Here is a 22,574-nt window from a genome sequence, read left to right on the forward strand (position 1 = left end):
AGATAATTTTAAGACAAAATAATTCATTTTACAGTTGGACCCACATGAATGTTTTTTAGAATTTTATATCAGGTACAGGATTTAGGTAAAGGCAGAAACAGTAAATAGTATATTAAAAAACCAAATTCTCTGAAATTTAAAGATTGGAGAACCAAATTTAATAGATTGCATTAAATTGTATTGAGTCTTAGTATGGGCATATTTTAGTAGAATTATAGTGATCTGGAACTCGGGAAGCAGAGCCCACTTCAGTTGCCCAGAGAATGAGGCCTGAGAATGTTTAAAAGAAGAAATCCAGGGACTGGATGACTCCATGAAATATCTGAGACTCAAAACGTGCTGATTAAACAGACATTGCAGGAAGGTTACTAAGATATAAGGCGGCTTTGTGTTAGTTAATGTTGACGCTAATTATCGTATCGCTCTGGTCCTCTGTTTCAGAGTGTTTATGCTTTAAGTTTTCTGGTTCCCTTGTTGACATGTAAATCTCAAAAATTTCAACTGTGAGACCTCTAAGTAGTTTGATTCATAACTTATCTTATATACTTACACTTCTGATTATCAACATGTGAAACCCTTACAGAGTTGGCTTATAGATTAGTGATTCATAAATTAAAGTGAAAGGGGGAACTGAGGAGATTGAGAGAGCAGGTGACAGTGACAATTGAGTGAAACACACCGACTCTACCTTGGGACTCAATCCTAGAGCTGGCTCGGTCCCCTTCTGTTCAGTTATGGGTTTACTTCCAACTTCTGTCCTATGAGAAAACTTTATTGTATTGTTTGAACCTAGTCCTGCATGGCTGGGAAGCTGGAACACCCATGCCTATTGACTAGAAACCCTTAACTAAAAAGACCTAGCTTTTGCTGATTAGAAACTTGGTCAGATACAGAGACTGATGGAAGTTTTCTCACAATTATATGTCTCAAGAAACCTATATGTCTTATCTGCAAACTGGCCTTATACTGGTCAAACATTTATTGTTTCCATGTTGCTTTGATTATTTACAGATAATTGGGGGGGGAGTGGAACACTTCCTTTTCTGGTTTCAGGGAATTGCATCTGTTCATTTTCCCCCTCCCAACTTGGAAAGTTCTTAATCTCTCATCCAATTAGAAATCAGACCATTTAATATTGTAATTTCCTTTTAATTCATTTGTTGTATTTGATTGTTTTTAATGTATAAAAGTCTATTTACCACAGTATTTGGGGTCCAGGGATGTGGTGAAGAGATCTAGTCTGATTTGTTAGGCAACTGGCATGCACTGCTTGATAAATTAAAATGCTCAGAAACTCAAACCTTTGTTTCTTCAGTAATTTCATCTTTCATACACCACACTACACTGTTTATATTCAAAAGGTTTCTCTAGAGCATGGATTCTTCGATGGAGCAAGACCAGGACTCTTTGTTAAACCCTTCTCACTATGAACATACTAATAAAATTTCTCCTGAAGGTGAATTCTCTGATGTTTAGCAAGACTAATTCTAAAAGTCTTCCCACACTAATTATATTCAAAAGGTTTCTCTCCAGTGTGGATTCTCTGATGCACAAGGAGACTGCCCTTCCATGTGACAGCCTTTCCACACTGATTACATTCATAAGGTTTCTGTTCAGTGTGGATTCTCTGATGGGCACCAAGATTGGAGCTCCTTCTTGAAAGCCTTTCCACACTGATTACATTCTTAAGATTTCTTGCCATTGTGTATTAAATGTTAAATTTAATTTCTGTTAAATAAATTGAGTAGTTACTACAAGCTCTGCCATATTCATGACACTCATGAAGTTTCTCTCCAGTGTGGATTCTCTGATGTGCAGCAAGCCTGGAGCTCTTTTCAAAAGCCTTTCCACATTAATTACCTTCATGAGGTTTTTCGCCAGTGTGGGTTCTCTGATGTTTAGCAAGACTAGAGCGGATTCTGAAAGTCTTTCCACACTGCATACATTCAAAAGGTTTCTCTCCAGTGTGGATTTTCTGATGTGCAGCAAGATTGCCCCGTCGTGTAAAAGCTTTTCCACACTGGTTACACTGATAAGGTTTCTCTCCAGTGTGGATTGTCTGATGTACAGTGAGACTGGAACTCTGTGTAAAAGTCTTTCCACACTGATTACATTCAAAAAGTTTCTCCTCACTGTGAATTCTCTGATGTGCAGCAAGACGAGATTTCCGTGTGAAAGCCTTTCCACACTGATTACATTCAAAAGGTTTTTTCCCAGTGTGCATTCTCTGATGTACAGTAAGACTAGAGCTCTTTGTGAAAGCCTTTCCACATTGATTACATTCATAAGGTTTTGCTCCAGTGTGGATTCTCTGATGGGCACTAAGATGAGAGCTTTCTGTGAAAGCCTTTCCACACTGATTACATTCATAAGGTTTCTCTCCAGTATGGATTCTCTGATGGGCACCAAGATGAGAGCTCTCTCTGAAAGCCTTTCCACACTGACTACATTCAAAAGGTTTCTCTCCAGTGTGGATTCTCCGATGTACTGTAAGACTGGAGCTCTGTGTAAAAGCCTTTCCACATTGATTACATTCAAAAAGTTTCTCCCCAGTGTGGATTCTCCGATGTAAAACAAGACGGGAGTTTCGTGTGAAAGCCTTTCCACACTGATTACATTCATAAGGTTTCTCTCCAGTGTGGATTTTCTCATGCTCAGTAAGACTGGAGCTATATCTGAAAGCTTTCCCACATTGATTACACTCATAAGGTTTCTCTCCAGTGTGCATTCTCTGATGTACACCAAGATTTGAGCTCTTTGTGAAAGCTTTTCCACATTGATTACATTCATAAGGTTTCTCTCCAGTGTGGATTCTCTGATGTAATACAAGATTGGCTCTCTGTGTGAAAGCCTTTCCACATTGATTACATTCATAGGTTTTCTCCCCATTGTGGATTCTCCGATGTAGAGCTTTATCTGAAGCTGCATCTGAAGTATTTCCACATTGATTACATTCAAGAGGTTTCTTTCCAGTGTGGATTCTCTGATGGGAAGCGAGATGGGAGTTCTTTCGGAAAGTCTTTCCACACTGATCACATTCATGAGGTTTCTCTCCATTGTGGAATCTCCGATGTTTAGCAAGACTGGAGCTGTATCTGAAAGCCTTTCCACATTGATCACATTCATAAGATTTCTCCCTAAGGTGGATTCTCTGATGTAAAGCTCTATCTGAACCCTTTTCACACACTTTACATTCATAAGATTTCTCTCCAGTGTGGATACTCTGATGGCAAATGAGGAGAGATCTGTAGCAGAAAGCCTTCCCACATTCATTACATTTATAAAACTTCTCTTCAATTTCTCTCCAATTGAAATTACGGGGATTATCCCCCATGAATCTTTGCTGGCCACATTCTTCCACAAAAATGCTCAGCTGTGTAGTAATTTCATCCACTCCAAACCTGGTCTCTGCACCTGAAGAAAACAACCACAAATACACAAAAAGACACAAGCACATAAATATATTCTCTCCTCTGAAGGCAGAAAATAAACTTTACATTTTATTTCCTCAGTCAGAAAGAAGTTTCAAACTTAACCCCATGTGGTCCCATTGACCAGATGGTTTGTTCTAGAAAGAGCTTTAATCCAACACTGGATCCTCACAACAAACCTGATTCACACACAGGCCCATCATTTTCATACCCGTCCCAACTCTGGCCATGAGCTCATAGTGGCTGAGTGACCTGATGAACAACCTTGCAGATAAGACTAGAATTCAAGCCCTGTGATTGAGTGTGTGCTGTGGGACAGTATTAAACAGTCTTTCCGCACTTCCCTCTGCACTCTCTATCTTTTCTTCAAATGCCTCTTGTGGACTGTACTTATCATTCTGGCAGTGTCAGGTCCTTGTACTGCTCCTCTGTGCTCATCACTCTGGATGCCCCATCACATGGCCATTCTTGGTACATTCCATATACTAAGCTCAGAAACAGGCATGTTCTTCCTAAGTGTTATGTCCCAATTTTCAGTGTTACATCCAACTTTTCTTCTTTTCTATTCAGATCCAAAGATATTATGTTACCTGCTGTACACACATGAAATATTCACATCACGTCACTTTTTACCATATCTTGATGCCTGATATAATGTCCCTGGTCATGTTTGAATCTTATTTTCTCTGTTGCCATGTCTGAGACCATTTATAAATGACTGCCAACCCTGATTTCTTTATTCCCTTCAGGCATAACAGATTCTGTTCTGGCTCATTACTTTTTGGGGGATGCCATTATCCATTTATATTGTCCCATCCTGTATCAAGTTCATTATGTCAGAAAGCTAATAGCATGATTCACTGTTGGTCCTCTAACACCATGTCCTATTTAGTGGTTCCTGAGATCTTTAGAGGTTCACAATGATGTCTAGAGGATTTTAGCTAAAAAGCTCTTTAATGGCAATTTATGCAGTAAAGAATTGCCCTGGGGCAGCTAGGTGGTGCAGTGAATAGAGCACTGGCCCTGGAGTCAGGAGGACCCAAGTTCAAATCCAGCCTCAGACACTTAACACTTACTAGCCATATGACCTTGTGCAAGTCACTTAACCCCAACTGCCCTCCAAAAAGCAAAAAAAAAAATCGCCCAGTTTTGTGACCAATATATTCTTCCCCTGGGACAACCAGCACGTGTACTTGGAGGAAAAGTAGGGGTCTCTGTGCAGTGATTCCAAATCACCACAACTGGGTATAAAATGACTTGGGTGTTCATGAAAGGATTACATCAGTCATTGACCACTCTAAGTAGCTGCAACCCATAGGTTTTGCTTTCTCAACCTCTCCTTAAACTGTTTCCCCATTGCCCAAGAAGTCTGACACCCAAGCCCAGGTCTCTGGTCAAAGGGGTGCACATGCACGCCTCTGCTTTTTGTACATGGCTCCAGAGCAGCTGCCTTGTAATCTCATCTCATCAGCACTGTAAATCACCCCTCGAAGAAATTACAAATGTTTGTGTTCTTCCAGGCAGAAGGCAGGCTCCTTGAAAAACGCCATCACCAGGCACACACATTCCACATCATCTTGAAGCGTCCTGGACCATCCCACACTTTCCACAGAAACAGGCCTTCCCTGCCTCTCGCTGCAGTGTGAAGGCTGCCTTCTGGTTTGAATTTATCTTCTGCTCACGCTGGTGTTCTTGTACCCGGCAATTTTTCAAAGGAACTGGTTGGCGACCCAGACCAAGCCTTCCATTGTTTCTGTGAGAATGTGGCCAGTGTGCCGGTGGCGGAAAGAAGAAAGTTGGGTCTGAAAAGTTTTCTGCTTACAAAGGTCATTATCTATATCTATGCGTATATACATGCGTGCATATATCTATAGATGTACATATGTATGTATAAAATTGTTTTAAAAAAACCTTCAAAGCAATATATGTAATTCAACTGCAACTACATCTATCACTTAATCCGCTACTTGTCATTAGCCAATAGAAAAATACGATTTTTATGGAACTAGTGCTTCATTTTGTTAATTGGTTTGGGTGCCTAAAAGCGAATTTCCATCTCTCAACAAGAGAGCCTGTAAAATTCTCCAGGCATTTTCCACTTCATATATGAGGGAGAATTTTCATTATATTCTGGTTAGAAATCCAAATTCAGCCAGTTCTTGTGTTCTGTAAGCAGACTAGTCGACAGCCTTCCCCTTTACCACCTTCCGCCTTCATGGCTCTGTGATTCCTGCAGATGGAGAGGCTTCAGTGCATGGGACCCAACAGCTAGAGCAATCCCAGTACCTGCAGCACAGGACCCCTGGTGCTGCCCCATGGAGGCATTTATGGAAAGCAAGACCTTCCTGCACATCTGGTAACACAGTGGATACAAAGGTGGGCCTAGCAATCTGGAAAAGCCAGGTTCAAATCATGCCTCAGACTCCTGCCTCTGTTTCTTCAATTATAAAATGGAGATGAAAACAGTATCCACCTTGCAGAACTGTTGTGAGAATCAAGAGAGGTAATCTCTGCAAAGCACCTGGCACAGTAATTGGCACTCATCAATTACTATAGACATAGTAGTTGTAATTGTCTTTTTTGTTGTTATTATTACTATTAAATCAACTTGATGCAGAACCAAATTGAAGATTGGGTTTGTCAGATGTTGAACCAAATAGTGCAAACTTTTGTTGAGAAAAAAAGTTCAACTTTGAAATTATTTTCACATAATATATTATGTTCAACATTTTCCAAGTTGTAAGTTATTTGATTAAAATGATATTTCTATTTTAAAAATCTATAAAATAAATTGACATTGAAATCTTGCAGGTAATAGGAAGCATAAGGTCTTATGGTATTAAAAAAAAACTCTTACAGAAACCCCCACAGTAAATTTCTGTAATTTAAAATAAAATAAAATTTTATATTTTATAATTACACAGGGGACTGAAGCATTAACTTGGATCTCTGTGGGTAAAACTCATCCAAGTCATTATAGTAAGTACTTGATGTATAAATTTAAAATATAATGAGCTGAATAAATGACCGTAGTGGTTGGGGGAGCTTTAAAAGACACTTTGTGTTCTTGAAACAAGTTCTAAGAACAAAAGATTTGGGGAACTAGTGCTCTGGAGTCACAGCTGTTTGTGACCCTGACCCGTGTGGTTTCAGTATAAATGCTTCTGATTCTGCTCACTTCTCCCTACATCAGTTCAGACAACTCTTCCCAGGCTTCTCTGACACTGTGCCTTTCATCATTTCTTATGGCTCAATAAGCTTTCATCATATCCTTACCCAACACACAGGCAACATCTGTTTCCAGCTATCTGCCACAACAAAAAACAGCAGCTCTTGCTTTGTGTTGGGTCTTTTCCTCTTGCTGTGATCTCTTTAGTTCATAGGTCTAGTGGTTATCACTGGGTCAAAGAGCAGGCAGGGTAGTGAGGCAAGGGCGCAACTCCAAATGGTGATACAGAATGACCTCCTTTGTGAAGCCTGGTGTCAAGGCTCTTTCTTAGACACAAAAAGTGATCTGTTTCTCCTTTCTAGTGCATTCTCCTCTCCTCTGCTTTTATGGCTGGATTCATCCCAAGCACAATTTGTTATGACAGCTAATTATGCTTTTTACCTGATACCTCTAATCATTTGTGTTCACTTCTGTCTCAATCCTTTAAAAAAAAAAAGTAGGTGGGGGGGAGGGCAGCTAGATGTTGCAGTGAATGGAGCACCAGCCTTGGAGTCAGGAGGACCTGAGTTGAAATGTGGCCTCAGACACTTAACACTTAATAGCCATGTGACCTTGGGCAAGTCACTTAACCCCAACAGCCCTGCCCTTCCCCCCTCCAAAAAGGGGGGAAAAAGTAGATCAGGGAAGGGAAAGGGATTGAAATGGGCTGATCATCACTCCTCACTCCACCTTGTCTTCCCCCATTCCCATCCCTGATGGCTGGCTGGGACACCATCTTAAAAGTATGTTATCCTTTTATCACTCTCTCTCATGACGCAGCCAGGTGGCACAATGGACAGAGCACCATGTCTGAAGCCAAGAAGGTGAATTCAGATCCAGACTTAGACACTTTCTACCTGTGTGTCACATAGTACTGCTTTTTGCCTGAGTTTCCTTATGCATGAAAGAGAGATTATGATCGCACCCACCTCCCAGAGTTATAGTGAGGATATTGGGAAGTGCTTGGCACTTATGTGACAATCATGTTTGCTACCCCTACTCAAATTAATCAGTATTCATTCGGTCTCTTGTGATCTGATGGGCATCCGTGATTGCGTTAGTGAGTTAAGCAGAACAGGAGTAAGCTGAAGCTAGCTCTGGATGGTAATGCTTCTGGGATGAGGGACACCAGTGATTAACCCGCACAGAATGATGAGCACAGAACTGATATTTATGGGCTAGATTCACACTGTCAGTTAAAAATGCAGTGACAATAGAATTGCTGTGCGAGCCCCCTATCGTCCACTCCACTCTATAACGTGCTGTGAGGCTCTTTTATTGGTGCAATACCCCCTTGCCACTCTGAATCGATGCCATCTACTCCCCAGCGACCTTTGCTTCAAAACCTCAACTTCCCTGGACCCTAGGATACTGTTGGTCAAACATTAGGGGCTTAGGACTTGTGGAAGGGCCTGAGATGTTGTGGGAAGGTTCTTGTGACCTCTGGAAAACCCCAGCTGAAATGACCCGGAATTGATGACCTGTGGAAGTTCTGTTGATAAAAGTGGTTATGACTGATGGATGTGCTCCTCAACCAATCAGAATCCTCCCTGCTTCTTGGCTTTACCAAGCATGAAATTGTATTTCCTTCTTCTATTCTTAGTGTGTTCTCAATTTGTATAAACACTGGTCACCCTCAAGCAGCAGGAATTCCTGATCATGAGGAAGACCTTGGACCAATCAGTTAGGGACTCTGAGACTCCCTAATGAATGGATTGATCTTGCTTGGAATTCTAAGTGAATTCTGCTTTACATTTAACGTTCTGGCCCACACTTACCAGGCCCTATATAAATGTCATGATTATCCTGATTCTTGTGATTTTGACTATTTCCTCACCAACTCTACCCTCCTTAAGCTGCTTTTCTTCTCTCTGCTTCTAGTCACTTGTTTCCCTGTTGAACTTGATATATTTCCATACTCCAACACTCCCCTTTGCCTGGCTCAGCTGAGGCCTGTGACCAGTAGCTTCTTCTCAAACCATCTCCATGTCTGTATACAGATGGTGACTTCTGGACAGCAGGGGCTGCCCTTTACCTTCTGTTGTATCCCCAGGCTTCTACACTGCCTAGAACACAGCAGGCATTATATATTCTATCTATATGGACTGACTGACTGGGCCCAGGCCACAAGCACTACCGCATTCCCTGGATTCCAGTTTTTCTCCTCACCTTCAAATGTAGGTTTTGGCCTCAACTCCATTTGTGTCTCTTTCTTATCCCTTGTCACCTACAAGAAGTTACCTTTTTCTGGCTCTAAACCTGATGAGTCCTGCCCAGACCAAATACAAATCACAAAGCCTTCTAAGGTCCCGGAAGTTCTGGTTCTGTGGGAGTCTCTACTTCCCAACCCCCTAACCTGAGAGTGGCCGCCTCCATATCTTGCTGCTTATTTTCTGAGAACAGAGACAAAGATGGAGCCATAGAGATCAGGAAAGGAACCTTGGGTTGATGGATTGTGCAAGCCTTGGCCTTTTACTACTGCTTCTAGTAAGGCACTTTACTTCTAGTAAAGCAATGGTTTCCATTGCTACCCACAAGTTGTTGCGTAGAGACAGAAAAAATCATGACCCTGGGCTGTCCACTCCAAATTCAGGTTCCATGACCTCGGCTGGGCCCTCACTGGGCCAAGGCAGCCTTTGACACCTCCCTGTTTCCTTTTCCTACTATCAGTCGTAGCTTTTCCAAATCTTTCTATTCTTCCCCAATTCTCTCATTTGGTTTACTTCCCCCAATATTCTCAGCTGAACACTCGGCCTCATATTTTACTAAAAAATAAATTGTCCCTTTCTTATCTCCTCCTCATCTTGAATAAATCAGATGTTTTCTTTTTCCTCCACTGTCCTGGTCTCCCATGAAGAGGTGGTCATTATGGCTGCCAAGACAAACCCCACTACATGCATAAATGATCCTCGCCTATCTCACCTTCCAGCCAGCATATTTTCTCCTGTACCATCCCAATTTTGTCACAAATGTTCAATCTCAGGGGCGGCTAGGTGGCTCAGCGAGTAACAGCACCAGCCTCAGCGTCGGGATGACCTGGGAATCAAATCTGGGCTCAGGTACTTAGCACCACACCCAGAAATAACTGGCTGTGTAACCTTGAGCAAGTTACTTAACTCCAATTGCTTAAAACAAACAAACAAACAAAACAAATGTTCACTCTCCCCTTCTGCTTCTTGCTTTCTTGGAAGGAATAAAATGATGTGTCCCCAACCCTGAAAAATGCCTCATGTGGCCCATTCATCCCCATTAAATTTTGACCTTCATCCTCTCTTCCTTTCATGGCTAAATACCTAGAAGGGACCATCTACATTTAGTGCTTCACAGTCCTTTGGCCTTCCACGTATTAACGTCATTGGCTCAACTGAAACTGCTCTCTGAAGAGTTACCGATTGTCTCCTCCCTGCTAAAGCCACTGGGCTTTTCCCGATCCCCATCCTTCTCGACCTCTCCGCAGCCTCTGAAATGGTCAGTTGCGCCCTGTTCCTTGAGCCGTCTCTTCAGATTTGGGTGACAGTTCTTGGTCCTGGTTCCCCTCCTACAAGGTCCAAAACTAAACTCATCTTTGCCCAGACCCTCCTGTCTTCTTACTTTCTGATCGCTTTCCCAGGCACCGCCCTCCAATCGGCCAGGCTCCTAACCTAGGCGTCACCCACTCACCATCACCTCTCACACTCACATCCACCCACATTCAACATGGTGGAAAGTCGTGCTGATTCTGCCTCTGTACCATCTCTCCCACACATCCCCTTTCCTCCCAGTCCCCAGTCACCTCACACCTGAGGTATTACTGCAACATCCCTTGGTCGGTTTCCCTGCATCAGTTCTCTCCCCCATAATTCTTCCCCAAATGCTCTTCTCATCATGTCACTGACTACTCCATAAACTCCCTTGGCTCCCTATTCCCAGGATCAAATACAGAATCCTCTGCCTGGCTGTTCAAGCCCTCCATCATCAGCCCCCCACACTCCTCCCCAGTCTTCCTTCACCTTACTGTCCCTCCACATGCACAATGTGGCTCAGGCCCCCTCTTTCTTCCTGGACCAGGACACTCCATCTCCAAGCTCCATGTTTTCTCTGGCTGCCCCTCATGCTGGCTCTGGCTTCCCTGACGTCCCACCTAAAACCCCTCATTCTACAGTAAGTCTTCTCCAGTCCTCCTCAGCCTCAGTGCCTTCCCTCTCCTGATTAGCTCCAGTTTATCCTGGTTATAGTGGGTTTCTACAGAGTTGTTTGCATTTTGTCTTGCCACTAGACTGGGAAGTCCTTGAGAGCAGGGCTTGTGCCCTGTCTTTCTTTGGTGCTTAACACAGGCTCTGGAACACAGCAGGTGCTTAGTTAATTCTTACTGACTAAAGAATAAAGCCTAGGAAAGAGTGTATATTGGATTGGATATCCTCAGCCCTTCTCGGATGCTTTCAGGAGAGTTCTATGCCCCAAAGCTCCACACAATGACTTCTTAGAGGATCACAGACTTATCACTGGAAGGTAATGGAAAGGTCAAGGAGTCTGAGCCCCTTCTCCTTTATTATAGATGAGGAAACTGGGGCTCAGAGGTTCAGTTACTTGCCCAAGATCCCACTGCTGAAATGTGTCTAAAACCAAATTCCAACTCAATTCTGCCTGCCCCCAAGGCCAGCACTCCCTGTCACAACACAGTGATGCCTCTTGGGATAACAGCCCTCAGACACCTGCTTTCATCTCACTCACCTGGCCAGGAGCTCCTTGGGCCTTTTGGCTCTAGTGTCCATGGTACTTCCCCTTGATGAAAAGGGGAAATGAGATCTTCTCTTGGAACTGGAAGCCCTGGGAATACAGAATAAATAAAGAGAAAGGACAGAGAGAAATATACAATTTAGTGTTCTTACTGGAAAGGGGATATGCAAACAAGGATGCAACCACAGGATGGCTCCCAGAACGCCTCAAGAATGGTTTCCCTGGTCCTGAGTGCTGAGATCTTAGGAGGGGGCAGAGATCAGGGCACCCATGTGGAATCAGAAAGTTCCACCTTTATTCACCTCTTTCACAGAAGAATGAGCAAGTCCACAGCTTCCACTATCTGGAAACAGATACTGCCGTGGTAAGAGGCCTGAGTGGTGCTTGGGCAGGAACCTGTTGTCCAATCGATGAGATCCAAAGTGAACTGGGTTTAAGACTCGGTCTTTGAGAAAGAAACCCAGCCCATAAACCCCAAGACAATGAGGTGGTTTTGGCCACCCAAATCTACTTCCTTTGGGCAGAACACCCTGAAATAATGGGAAGGTAGCCCATGTTGGGAGAGAAGAGAATGAGCTGAGCTGCCTGACTGGAACTGGCCAGCTGGGTTCCCACTCAGGCAGCTTGGACTACTCACAGGCTGGGGCCTGTCCTTTGTTCTTGAAGAGGACCCTGGCATTAGGGAGATGATGACATGACTTACACTGAATTGGACTTGAGTTTGGCAGGGCTGTGCAAGGTCACTGACCTCACTTTCTCCTCCAGAGCCACCTGGGTCCAGTGGCCAGACATTCATCAGGACGACTGGAGATGGCCCAGCATGAAGGGGGACACCTTGGCCTTTTTAAGCTGAGGTCTTTCTAGAGTTCTAACTTTGAGTGAGGCAATATCCATTCAGTTCATTAAAAAAAAAAAAAAAGGAAAAATCAGTCTGGGAGGGGAAGACTGCCTGGTTTGCTAGCCAAAGAGAAACAATTCAGCTTTTACATTCACTCTTTTTAATTAATGGGCCATCCCTTGACTCCCTTCTTCAACAGGCCTAATCACTGAGTAAGAACTCTAAGTAAGAACTCAGAAAGACCTTAGCTTACAAGGGCCAAGGTCTCTTGCTGCATCCTGGGCCGTCTCCAGTTGTCCTAATCTCTATCTGGCCATTGGACCCAGATGGCTCTGGAGGAGAAAGTGAGGCCGGTGGCCTTGCACAGCCCTGCCTCCCTCCCTCCAATCCTGCTCAATACAAGTCATGATGCCATGGTCCTCTTTGTGAATGAAGGACAAGCCACAACCACAAGCACAAGAGATCTGAACCTGGAGACAAAAAGAAGGGTCCAAACCAACCTCAGACCCATGGCAGCCATGTGCCCCTGGGAGGTCATGTGATCTCTGTCTGCCTCAGTTCTCTCAACTAAGAAATGGGATAATCATAGTCCCAAACTCACAGGGCTCTTGTGAGGATCAAACGATACTAATTATAAGGCACTCTGCCCAGTCTGGGCCACAGAAGAGGTGTGTGTGAATGCTGATCCCCTTCCCTTCCTTTCTCCCCATCTGGGCTGGGATTTGAGGGAACTATGAAGGAAGAATACGGGGACACTTGCTGTCCCAGGCAGGATTAGGAGCAAGGAGATACTGACTGATGCCTGCTAACGAGAAGATGGATCTAGAATAGACCCATCCCAAAGAGGAAGGGGCTGCCTTGACAGGCAGAGGGTTCCCTTCACTGACCAGCATCTAGGAAAAGCTGCATGAGAGGTTTTCAGAGCTTCCATAGACAAAAATCATGTCCAGTAGAGGACAGACTGGACAGAACCTTGGAGATTAACTCCATGTCTAGATTCTGTGACCTGATGCTATGTAAACAGGAAAAAGACAATTTCAGGAGTGACAAAGTAAGCACCCATGGTGGCTAGGTGGCGCAGTGAATAGAGCACTGGCCCTGAAGTCGGGAGGACCTGAGTTCAAATCCAGCTTCAGACACTTAACACTTACTAGCTGTGTGACCTTGGGCAAGTCACTTAACCCCAACTGCCCTCCAGAAAAAAAAAAAGACAAAGTAAGGGCCCAGCTTCCTATGGTGTAAGAGCTGTCAGGGTCCCCTCCTAAGACCACCCCTCTTTTCACTCATCTCTTTTTACTATTAGGAGACACCCTGTTTTCCAGAGCTAAGACCCAGCAAGCAAGCTTAGCATAACAACAGTCCTTTGTACTCCCCATCTAGATGAACTCTGCTGCAGCTAAATCACAGGACTGATGAACCCTGGGCTCAGGAAAGCACCAGCAGGCCCAGACATGAAGCCCTGCTATGAATGGACCTTTTGTCACTGGGCAGCCTTGCCTCACCACTGCTATGAGGTCTCACTATCCAATTCTTTGTCTAGGCACAACTACATATATATCAAGGCTTAGCCTCACTGCCAGGAGGAGACCCTGGCCCACACATCTAGTGTCCTTCTTCTAACAGAATAAAGGCTTTTTGCCAATAACCTCTGTGACTGGTCATTTATCTTCAGAATTTGACAAAGACGGTTCACAGGAAAACCAGGGAGCAAGAGGCCCCCATGGAGAAGCCAGCACTTCTGCGTCCTATAATAGATAAATGCTCAAACCCTGCACACTAGGGAGGAAATGAAGCCATTCCTTTGATGGTAGATTGAGTTACCAGAGGAAATGGTCCTTACCCAGGGACAGCAGGTTCTGGGCATTCTCCAGCATGACCTCCTTGTACAGCTCCTTCTGAGAATGGTCCAAGAGGCCCCACTCCTCCTGGGTGAAGTTCACAGCCACATCCTTGAATGTCACTGACTCCTAAACCATCCAAAGTCACATGATTTAGAGCTAAAAGAGATTCCAGAAGTCATCTAGTCCAACCCCCCTGAACTAAGAGAAGAAAAGCAGAGCCCAGAAGAAATCTGCCCAAAACTTCTGTCACTGTGTCTGAGCCAACCCTGGAAACCAGTCATTTAGAGCCCAGTGGCATGTGGAGAAAAGCATTGCATGTTTGAAGTTTGAATCATGTTGGAATGAGAAAAGCTGGAGAAATGTCTTACTATGACATGCTTCTATGGAATGGGAAAGAAGGTATGAGAGTGTGAAGGAGAGAAGGTGCTGTGAAATTCCTCCTGGTGCTGAGTGCTGGGATCAGAAGAGTCATAAAGGAAATGTGAAGAAAGCTCCGTGGGGAGTTTGTGAGAAGCTCGAAAGTATTGTGTGTCCTAGGGGATGGGGGACATCAGTCATCATGGAGAACAGAAAACAACTGTCTGGCCAGTTTCCCAGAAGGCTGATGAGGATTCTTAAAAAATAATCATCACAATCTGGACTGAACTGAGTGGCCACAGTGGCTAATGCTGGTGTGTTCTGGGCATGGGCTGCACTCACCTGGGGCGGAGGTCTCTGGGTCCCCGAGGCCATTCCCTCTGTCTCCAGGCTCCCAGCTTGGGCCAGGCCTTTATCCTCTGCAGGCTGCGCTGGGAAGGAAGAAGGATCACTGAGGGGCAGGAGACTCCCTTCTCTTCCTAGGCAGGAGACTGGCCCACAGGGATTTATAGAGGGTGAAGTTTCAAAAGGAGTGGCCAAATCCCTGGCCCTGCGCTCAGGGAACAGACTCGAGCCAAAAGAGGTCAGCAGGTAGTTTCAGGCTAGGATGACCAGGACATCAGGGAAATGACATGACTTGAAGTTGACTTTGATTTGAGTGAGGGAGGCTGTGCCAGGTCACCAGCCTCACTTTCTCCTCCAGAGCCATCTGGCACAGTGGCCAGATATTCATCAGGATGACTGGAGATGGCCCAGAATGCAGTGGGAGACCCTGGCCCTTTTCAGGTTCTCACTTTGAGGCAATGCTCACTCAGTGAACAGACATCCCATTACTGACTTCTTAAAGAGGCTGCCCTCTTCAGGCTAGACTCCAAGGACTTCATGCTTCTTGACCTCACAAAAGGAACGGGAGGCTGGAGTATCCTAAATGCCCTTGATTCCTCAAGACAGAGGAATAAAGGCAAATCCCAGGAAATACACACTAGTCAGGCCACTTTACAAAGCCTCCAGTTCATTCCCTCAAACTACAAAGTTTATTGAAAGCAAACAAGCCACCAGTGGACCTGGTCACTCAAGCAGAAAAATACAGAGGCATGCTCCTTTGTTTGAAGGTGGAGACTCTTTCCCACCCTCATTAATTCCTTCCCTGCTGTCACCCCTCCCTGCCGCGGTCCATCTGGAAAACCCCAAGAGGCAGAAGGGGCTTGGGATCCCTGCTGGAATGAGATCAGACACAGCAGCTTCACAAATATCTCATCTGCTCCTAACAATTACGTGGTCACACAGGTCCTACTGCTATCATTCCACATCAGAAAAGTGAACCCAGCTCTCAGAAGTGTTGGAAAGTGAGCTCCTTGAGGGCAGGGGCTGCTCCCCAGCTCTCAGCAGAGAGCCTGGCCCATAACCAGTACTTAAGAAATCTTCGTTGAATCAGCAAGTATCCCCAGACCATGGGGACTGGAGCCATTCCAAGATCTGGCACGGATGGGGACTCTTGAGAATGGGTTGGCTCAGATGTGTAACTGCAAGGCAGGATATTCTAGGTCAAATGTTATCATTTTCATAAACTACTTTGTTAATTATGTGCTGCAACTTCATTCCCAGGATGGCGAGACTTTATGCAAAGTTTTGAGTATATTTTGCATGAAGGTATGACCCACCTACATAAGGTGAAACATCACAACTGTCCTAAGAGGAGAATACATGAGATTTTAATTTAGTTTAAAACAAACCCAGGCCCATCAGAACTGGATTTCTAGTTCAAATGGTATGATACAAATCTCAATTTTCCCAAGGGCCATTGGCTGGCAGGAGCTCAAATTCTAGGGCCCACTCCTTTGGGTTAGTCTAATGCCAAAGTTTTACTGTGGAAGTCTTTCTGCTCAGAAGGGGAAGAAGGTCTGAATCCCAGGGCAGGAAGGAGGCAGAGTGGGAAGTAAGGGACAGGTGAGGGAGAAGGAGCCCTAAGGGATGAGCCGCCTGGTGGGTGACAGCTTGTGTGGAATCCAGGCCCTGTGATGGAAGTTGGTGGGCTAGGACAAGGCCAAGGAAGAAGAGGGATCATCCCCACAGCCCTGGCATTGCAGCTGGCGGAGGCCAGGAATAGGGGCAGAGAGGAAGGCAGGGGCCTGAGCTCCTGGCCCTGAGTGTGAATGGAGGAAAAGCCTGATCCTGGGGCCTCAGGTATAGGCAGAGAGGGCCTCTTGGACCCTCCCAGAAATGGCTCGGCCCATTGAGGCTCTTACAGCCTCTTCTGCTTCCCACATGGCCCACCTTTCTAGGCAAGCTCTGCCTTGGCTGCCTCTTCCTGGCAGACCCCTAGGCTGGAAGCAGCAGCCCTTTTAGTAGATAAGTATCTCCCAGAAATCCTCTGCTTGCAGGTCTCAGGTGGGTCTGAGCCAGGAAGTCAGAGGTTAAAGGGCCAAGAACAAGAAGGGGCCTTTCTTTGATGGCACCTTCCTGCTCTATTCAGCTCTCTAGCTCTCACCCAGAAGCCCTGCTCTCCTTAACCAGCCCAACCTTTATGCTGTGCCTGCTGCTTTCTGCCCATCTTGACGCCACAGCCTCCTGATCTCTTTGCTCCTCTAGGAAGCCCAATGACAGCTTTTGTGCTCATATTCCTAATGGTTACGACTGAGGCTTTCATAAAGTGAGTGGATGATGGCTGTCAAGAGTGAATCTGACACAACTTAACTGACTCCATCTGATGCCATATTGGCCGTTCTTGTATCAGCGTACCCTTCATTGGCCCCTTCGGGATCTCCCTGCCCCCAATCATTTTAAGAAAATTAAAGGACCCGCTGTCCTGTTATTCATCTAACAAGGCCGAGCTTAGCAAACACTGGTTTACTGCCTTTCTAGCCCTAACCCTAAATTCACATCCTTTCGCTTTTGCTCTCTATGGGCCCTAATCTGATCTTACCCAAAACTTCTTTGTAAGCCTGACTAGAAGACCCCATGGACCCTGTCCACACTCAGCTCAGAAGAGAGATTATCTCGTCATCTGCGGAATTGGAAGACACCATCACCTACTGAAGACGTGTCATGCTGTTGTATGACTGGGCACCTGCCTGATTATTCATTTGTAATATTCCCTTCTCTGTTCAAAAGGCCTCCCAGTGCATTTTAGCTGAGGAATCCCAGCTCCCAACACATCTACCTGGGCTAATCAGTGCTGTGACTACCAAGGACCTGGAAAGTTCACGTCATGTGGTGTATGTAGCATCAGACAGTGTGGATTTGTCACTTCAGACTAACAGCACCTATGGAGCCCTTGAAGATTTTGTGAAGAGAGGTCACGTAACAATGTGGGAGGAATTTCAGTCAAGCAGGGGATCAGGAAACCACATTCGGGGTCAGCCAGTAGAGGTAAAGCCCTGCCCATGCCCTTGGCTCCTTGAGACTCTTGAAGCCCTCTTAGTGTTGGCTCCTCATGAAAGCCTCAGCCCCATGCTGATGTTTCCACTCTCAGGAGATTTCTTCCACCCAACCTGACCAGACCATTCATTGTTTTGGCTTTATTTGTCACCTCCAAACTTTCCATTCCTTCTCCAATTCAGCTTACAATAATCAGGAGCAAGTCAACTCTCCTCCTATTCCTGGATGATGGTGTCATTCGATGTCCTGGGGTCCCATCTCCAGACCCGCATGCCCGCTGAAAAGATCAGAATTAATATTCCCTTCCGTTCCTATTGCATTTGACACTATATTTTAGGGTAGACTGACTTTTATAATTGAGACTGCATCTGCCTGAACCACTTTTCTCTGCCCGTGAGTTGAGCTCAGGAATTTAGCCTTCCGAGTTTAGTTTTACTGTCACAATTAAAAGAGGAAAAACTATCATCTGTCAGAGCGTTAGCTCCTGGGAAAATTCCAGGACATTGGTTTGCTATTCTTGAAGACCTGCAGGTTGACCTGGTATTTTCCACAAGACATACGGCCCATCCATGCCTGTCTTTGTGCAATTAAGTAGGATCTCATTTCCCTCCTAGGTGCCAGGGAGTCTGCTACCAAAAGCCTCAGGATGCAGATGGGCCCCATAAAACGATGGAGACAATATTAAAACAAGAACACCCCTTAATTATTAGGGAGGGCTGTGACTGGTGTCACCTGAATGCCAACCCACGTCTCAGTAATGATCCAGGACTACCAAGACCCTTTCTATCTTGTTGTCAATAAAGGGGGTCCTCTCCTCCTCACTGGGGTTTGTGGCTTTACTGAGGTGGCCAGAATGACTTGTGTTGTTAAGAGCTATACAGATTCCTGTTAGTAAACTGATTTTGCTTTGATCATATACCTAAGTTGACCTCAGTTTCAAACATGAACCCAACATTCTCCTTTGGAAGGTAAGCTCCAGGAGCACAAGCTTTCGTTTTGTTTTGTACTCCCTGGGGATCTGTGTGCTCCTGAGGACCAGGCTGGAAACAAGGAAGCACTTGATAGATTTCTATTAGAAAAAGAAGAGATCCCAACTCCACTCCATATTCCCTACCATTGCTTGGCTCCTCATTCCCCGTCCTCTCATACCTCTTCTCCCCCACTCCCCTGTCCTTCTACTGTGCCTCCTGGAATGCCAGCTCTCTAGGCATCAAGCCTCCCTTCACCCTTTCCCACTCCACGTGCTGACACAGCCTTCCTAGCCACTGTGTCCAAGGCCACGTGCACCTTCACTCGCCCGTTCTCCTTGGCTCACTGGTCAAGGGGAGCTGGACAACTCCTTGCTTCCCATGGATGCTTCTAGGTTTCTTCTCCCCTTCATCAGTCAATGATAACATGAATCTTTAATATAGCTACAAGAAATGGCATAATATCTTTGGATCTGAATAAAAAGAAGAAAGACTGGGCACAGCATTGAAAATGACACTGCAAGGAACAAAGCTACTTCTCAGCTTGGCCAGTGACATTCACGGAGAATGACCGTGAGATGGTGCGTGTAAACTGGCCAGAACACAGCAGCAGAAGGTTGGCCTGAGACCAGCAAAATAAAGAGGAGAAAATCCCAGAAGAGAAGGACTGCAGCTGCAATGGGGAAGGACCATCCAGTGCTGTGGACGGAGCTCACTCAGCACAGGGTTCAGGCTCCAGGCTGAGTCGCAGGTCTCCCTCATCCTCCAAAGCCCCTCACTTTATCCAAGCACTGAACTCAGGCTCTCCTGTGGCTATGCCCCTGAGAAGACTCACATAAGGGCCTCCACCCGCTCTTCCCTCCTCGTCACAATCTGACTTCTGACCTCACCATTCAACCCAAACCGCTCTCTCCAAAGGGACCAGTGATCTGCCATCTGCTAAATCCTGTGGCCTTTTCGCAATCACCTTCCTTCCTGAACTTTGCGCAGGCTTTGACACTGTCGATCATAGTTCCTCTGGGGCACTGTTCCACTGACAGACACTTCTCAGCTGGGTCTTGGTCCGGGCCAATGCCACCATGAGCCTCTTACAGGGCTCTGTCCTGGGCCCTCTGCCTTTATCCCTCTTTATGATTTCAGAAGAGAGTCCAGGACAGAGCCTTGGCTAAGCCATGTGAAGTTCCAGCAAAGGACACTAAGAAAGTGTGGTCACATGGGAAGGAGGAAGACCAGAAGCGGGCAGTGCCACACAATCCTGTGGAGAAGAGGGTAGAGACGAGGTGAGTGGCATCATCAGAGGCTCCCACGCGGGCACGAACAATGAGGACTGAGCAAACATTAAGTTTGGCAATGACAAGATCACTGGTCTGTTGGCAGAGAGCTGCTGGCTGATGAGGGCTGAAGCCAGCTGGCAGCTAAGGAGAGAGCGAGAGGAAGAGAACTGCACCTACAGACTGTCATCAACGCCCTCCTCAAAGACGTTGGCTACCAAAGGGAGGAGAGAGAATACAGTGGTCCCTAGCTCGGACACGGACAGATCCACCGCGTATTTTTTTGAAGACACAAAATGGCTGCGTCCAGTACAAAGTTATCTACTGGGAAGGAGGAGCCCTGGACAGGGACTGAAGAACAGTGACTAAAGGGGATGAAAGGTGGGGCTGTCTGCGGAGAAGATGGGACACATGGGACTGTTTGTGCACCTAGAGAGGTCTGCCTGAGCAAGGGGGAAAGCTGCTTCTTCCTGGGGGACAGGGCTAAGGGAGGACATATTTGCAGAAGGCTTCTGAGATGACGGGAGAGAGAAGAGGGAGGCCTGAGGCACCATTTCATTCTTCTGAGAAGGATGCGAGGAGTTGTCCAGCTAAGAAGGCGTGGAGAACGCAGGAGAGTGGAAGAATCAGAACTCGCCTTGTTTCAGTGACAGCCCAGTTGAGACTGGCAGCTAAATGTACAGAGGCCCGGCATTACGCTTCTGGGACACCCTCCAGCGCCATTCTGCTGCACGAGAATAGGGGTATAGGGGTCGGGATGGTAGGCGGGGCACTGGCAAGAGGCCAGGAGCTCATGTGAACTTGTAATGCCTGGTCAAGAGGTCCACACAGGGAATGTAGGGAAAGGTCAGGTTTGGAGGTCACACTGAGGACAAAGAATGTGGCTAACATTCAGGAGGCAGAGGGAAAGAAGAAATGGTCAAAGAGAAACCCAGGAGTCCATGAAGACTGAAGGGGACCCAGTGTGGTGGTGGCAAGGGCATGAAGGTGTTTCTGAGCAGCTCTGAGGAGGAGGAGGAGGGGGGGGAGGAGGAAGAGGAAAAGAGGGGGAGGAGGAAGAGGAGAAAAAGAAGGGGAGGAGGAGGGAGGGGAGGGGATTCACAGGCACAGAGCCCTGCACACAGCAAGCACTTAATAAATGCTCAGGCCGAAAAGGGGGAGCTATGGGAAAGCCCCGCCCCCAGGCGTGCGGATGACGTCGGCCCGTGCCCCTCCCCCACAGGCCTCTCTGTCCCCCCTCCCCCCGGGCGCCGCATGGCCTCAAAGGCCAGCCCTGCCCCTCCCCCACGGCCCATGGCGGCCTGGAGCCCAGGGAAATGCCCCGGCCAAACCGCGGGGCCCACGCTCGCGCAGTCCCGCACACTTCACACACTAGCCCGGCCCTCCCCGCCCACGCACCCACCCCGCGCAGATTCACGGACACGCCGGTGCCGGCCCCGCCCCACACTTGCACACGCCGTCACACCGACCTCCCAGCCCGCCGCCCGCGCACACACCTGCACAAGTGCGCGCACCAGCCCCAGTCCTCCTGTCACATTCTAGGCCAACCATCCGGCCCCTCCCCCACCACGCACCCCTCGGCACCCAGGCACACCGGCTCGGGCCCCAGCCCCTCCCTCTGGCACACGCGCAGACGCTGGCACGGACACTCCCACGCTCGCTAACCCAAGGCTGGCCCAAGCGTCCTCCAGCGCCCCCCCTCGGGGATAAGGAGGAGGAGGGGCTCCGCAGCCCCTCTGGGAGCCTGGGCCGCGCCTGCGCACTGATTCCCCCCGCAGTTCCCTCCCCCACCCGCACTCACCCGGGGGCCCAAGAACAAAGGGCCGAACGAACCGTCCAGTCCCCTGGGAAGTTGCGCCTGCGCACTTCTACACTCCCAGACTGCCCCGGGGCTCTGTAGAGACCACAGAAGGTGCTGCCGTGAGGGTGACGTCACGGCGAAGGCATTCTGGGAAATGGAGTCCGCACGTGGGGCTCCCACCTGGAGCTGACGACCACGTGCGGAGCCTCGAGGCCGGGAGGGCGTCGGATTCCTTGGGCTCCTCCCCTTAGAAGAGCGCGAAGCGCCGCAAGGACGATGCGGGCGATCGGGTCCGTTGCCGGACCACAATGGGAGCTGAGCAGGGTTTTAGAGTGGGAAGGCCCCGCACAGGCCACCACCCACCTCCTGCCTCCCCCATCCCACAATAGGTGACACGCACCGCCCCCTCCGCTCCCATGCAGGCAGAGCCTCCTTCCCGCTTCCCCCTACCTGGGCAGCGGCCTCCTTCGGGGTCTCCCCCGACCCCCCTCCAAACGCCATCCCTCTCCCCCCCCCCCTGACTTTCCCGCCCCCCCAGGGAGCCCAGCTCAGCCGCGCTCCCAGAGGCCTCTGCGCTTCACTCGGCTCCTGATTGGCTGAGGGGGGGGTGCTCTCTCTCCAGTCCGCAGTAGGCTCCCCCTTCCATGCCAGAGATCCTTCATGAGGCTCCTCCAATACCTTCCTGGGGCTTGCTCTGCTTCTGCTTGGAGCTTCTGCCTGACCCTGGTGTCTCCTGCTGGGTTCCAGATAAGGCATCTGTATGGC

The 22,574-nt window shown here is 47.4% G+C and overlaps 2 protein-coding genes across 2 annotated transcripts in view; one reads left to right on the forward strand and one right to left on the reverse strand.

Moving 5' to 3' along the window:
* The window catches only part of LOC138168177 (KRAB domain-containing protein 4-like), a 367,151-nt gene that overhangs the window by 225,974 nt on the left and 118,603 nt on the right, over positions 1-22,574 (forward strand). The gene's annotated exons all lie outside the window — the stretch shown is intronic.
* LOC138168151 (zinc finger protein 420-like) lies at positions 1,708-21,699 on the reverse strand. Its single transcript, XM_069097192.1, has 5 exons — positions 21,505-21,699; positions 14,734-14,822; positions 14,034-14,160; positions 11,350-11,445; positions 1,708-3,414 (listed from the first exon to the last, which is right to left on the reverse strand). The coding sequence occupies exons 1-5, from the start codon at positions 21,557-21,559 to the stop codon at positions 1,853-1,855; spliced, it is 1,929 nt and encodes a 642-aa protein (XP_068953293.1). The 5' UTR covers positions 21,560-21,699; the 3' UTR covers positions 1,708-1,852.

Source organism: Petaurus breviceps, unplaced genomic scaffold, assembly GCF_028583685.1.
Source record: "Petaurus breviceps papuanus isolate PSGF00001 unplaced genomic scaffold, PetGlider_PUasm1.0 355, whole genome shotgun sequence".
Classification (NCBI taxonomy): domain Eukaryota; kingdom Metazoa; phylum Chordata; class Mammalia; order Diprotodontia; family Petauridae; genus Petaurus; species Petaurus breviceps.

Excerpts from the sequence above, each read along its gene's own strand:
- LOC138168151 (XM_069097192.1), bottom strand. The coding sequence starts at position 21,559 with ATGGTTGGCCTAGAATGTGACAGGAGGACTGGGGCTGGTGCGCGCACT. Across the intron at positions 14,823-21,504 it reads TGGTGCGCGCACTTGTGCAG|CGCAGCCTGCAGAGGATAAA; the intron begins GTGTGTGCGCGG and ends CTTCCTTCCCAG. Across the intron at positions 11,446-14,033 it reads CCAGAACCTGCTGTCCCTGG|GGCTTCCAGTTCCAAGAGAA; the intron begins GTAAGGACCATT and ends CTGTATTCCCAG.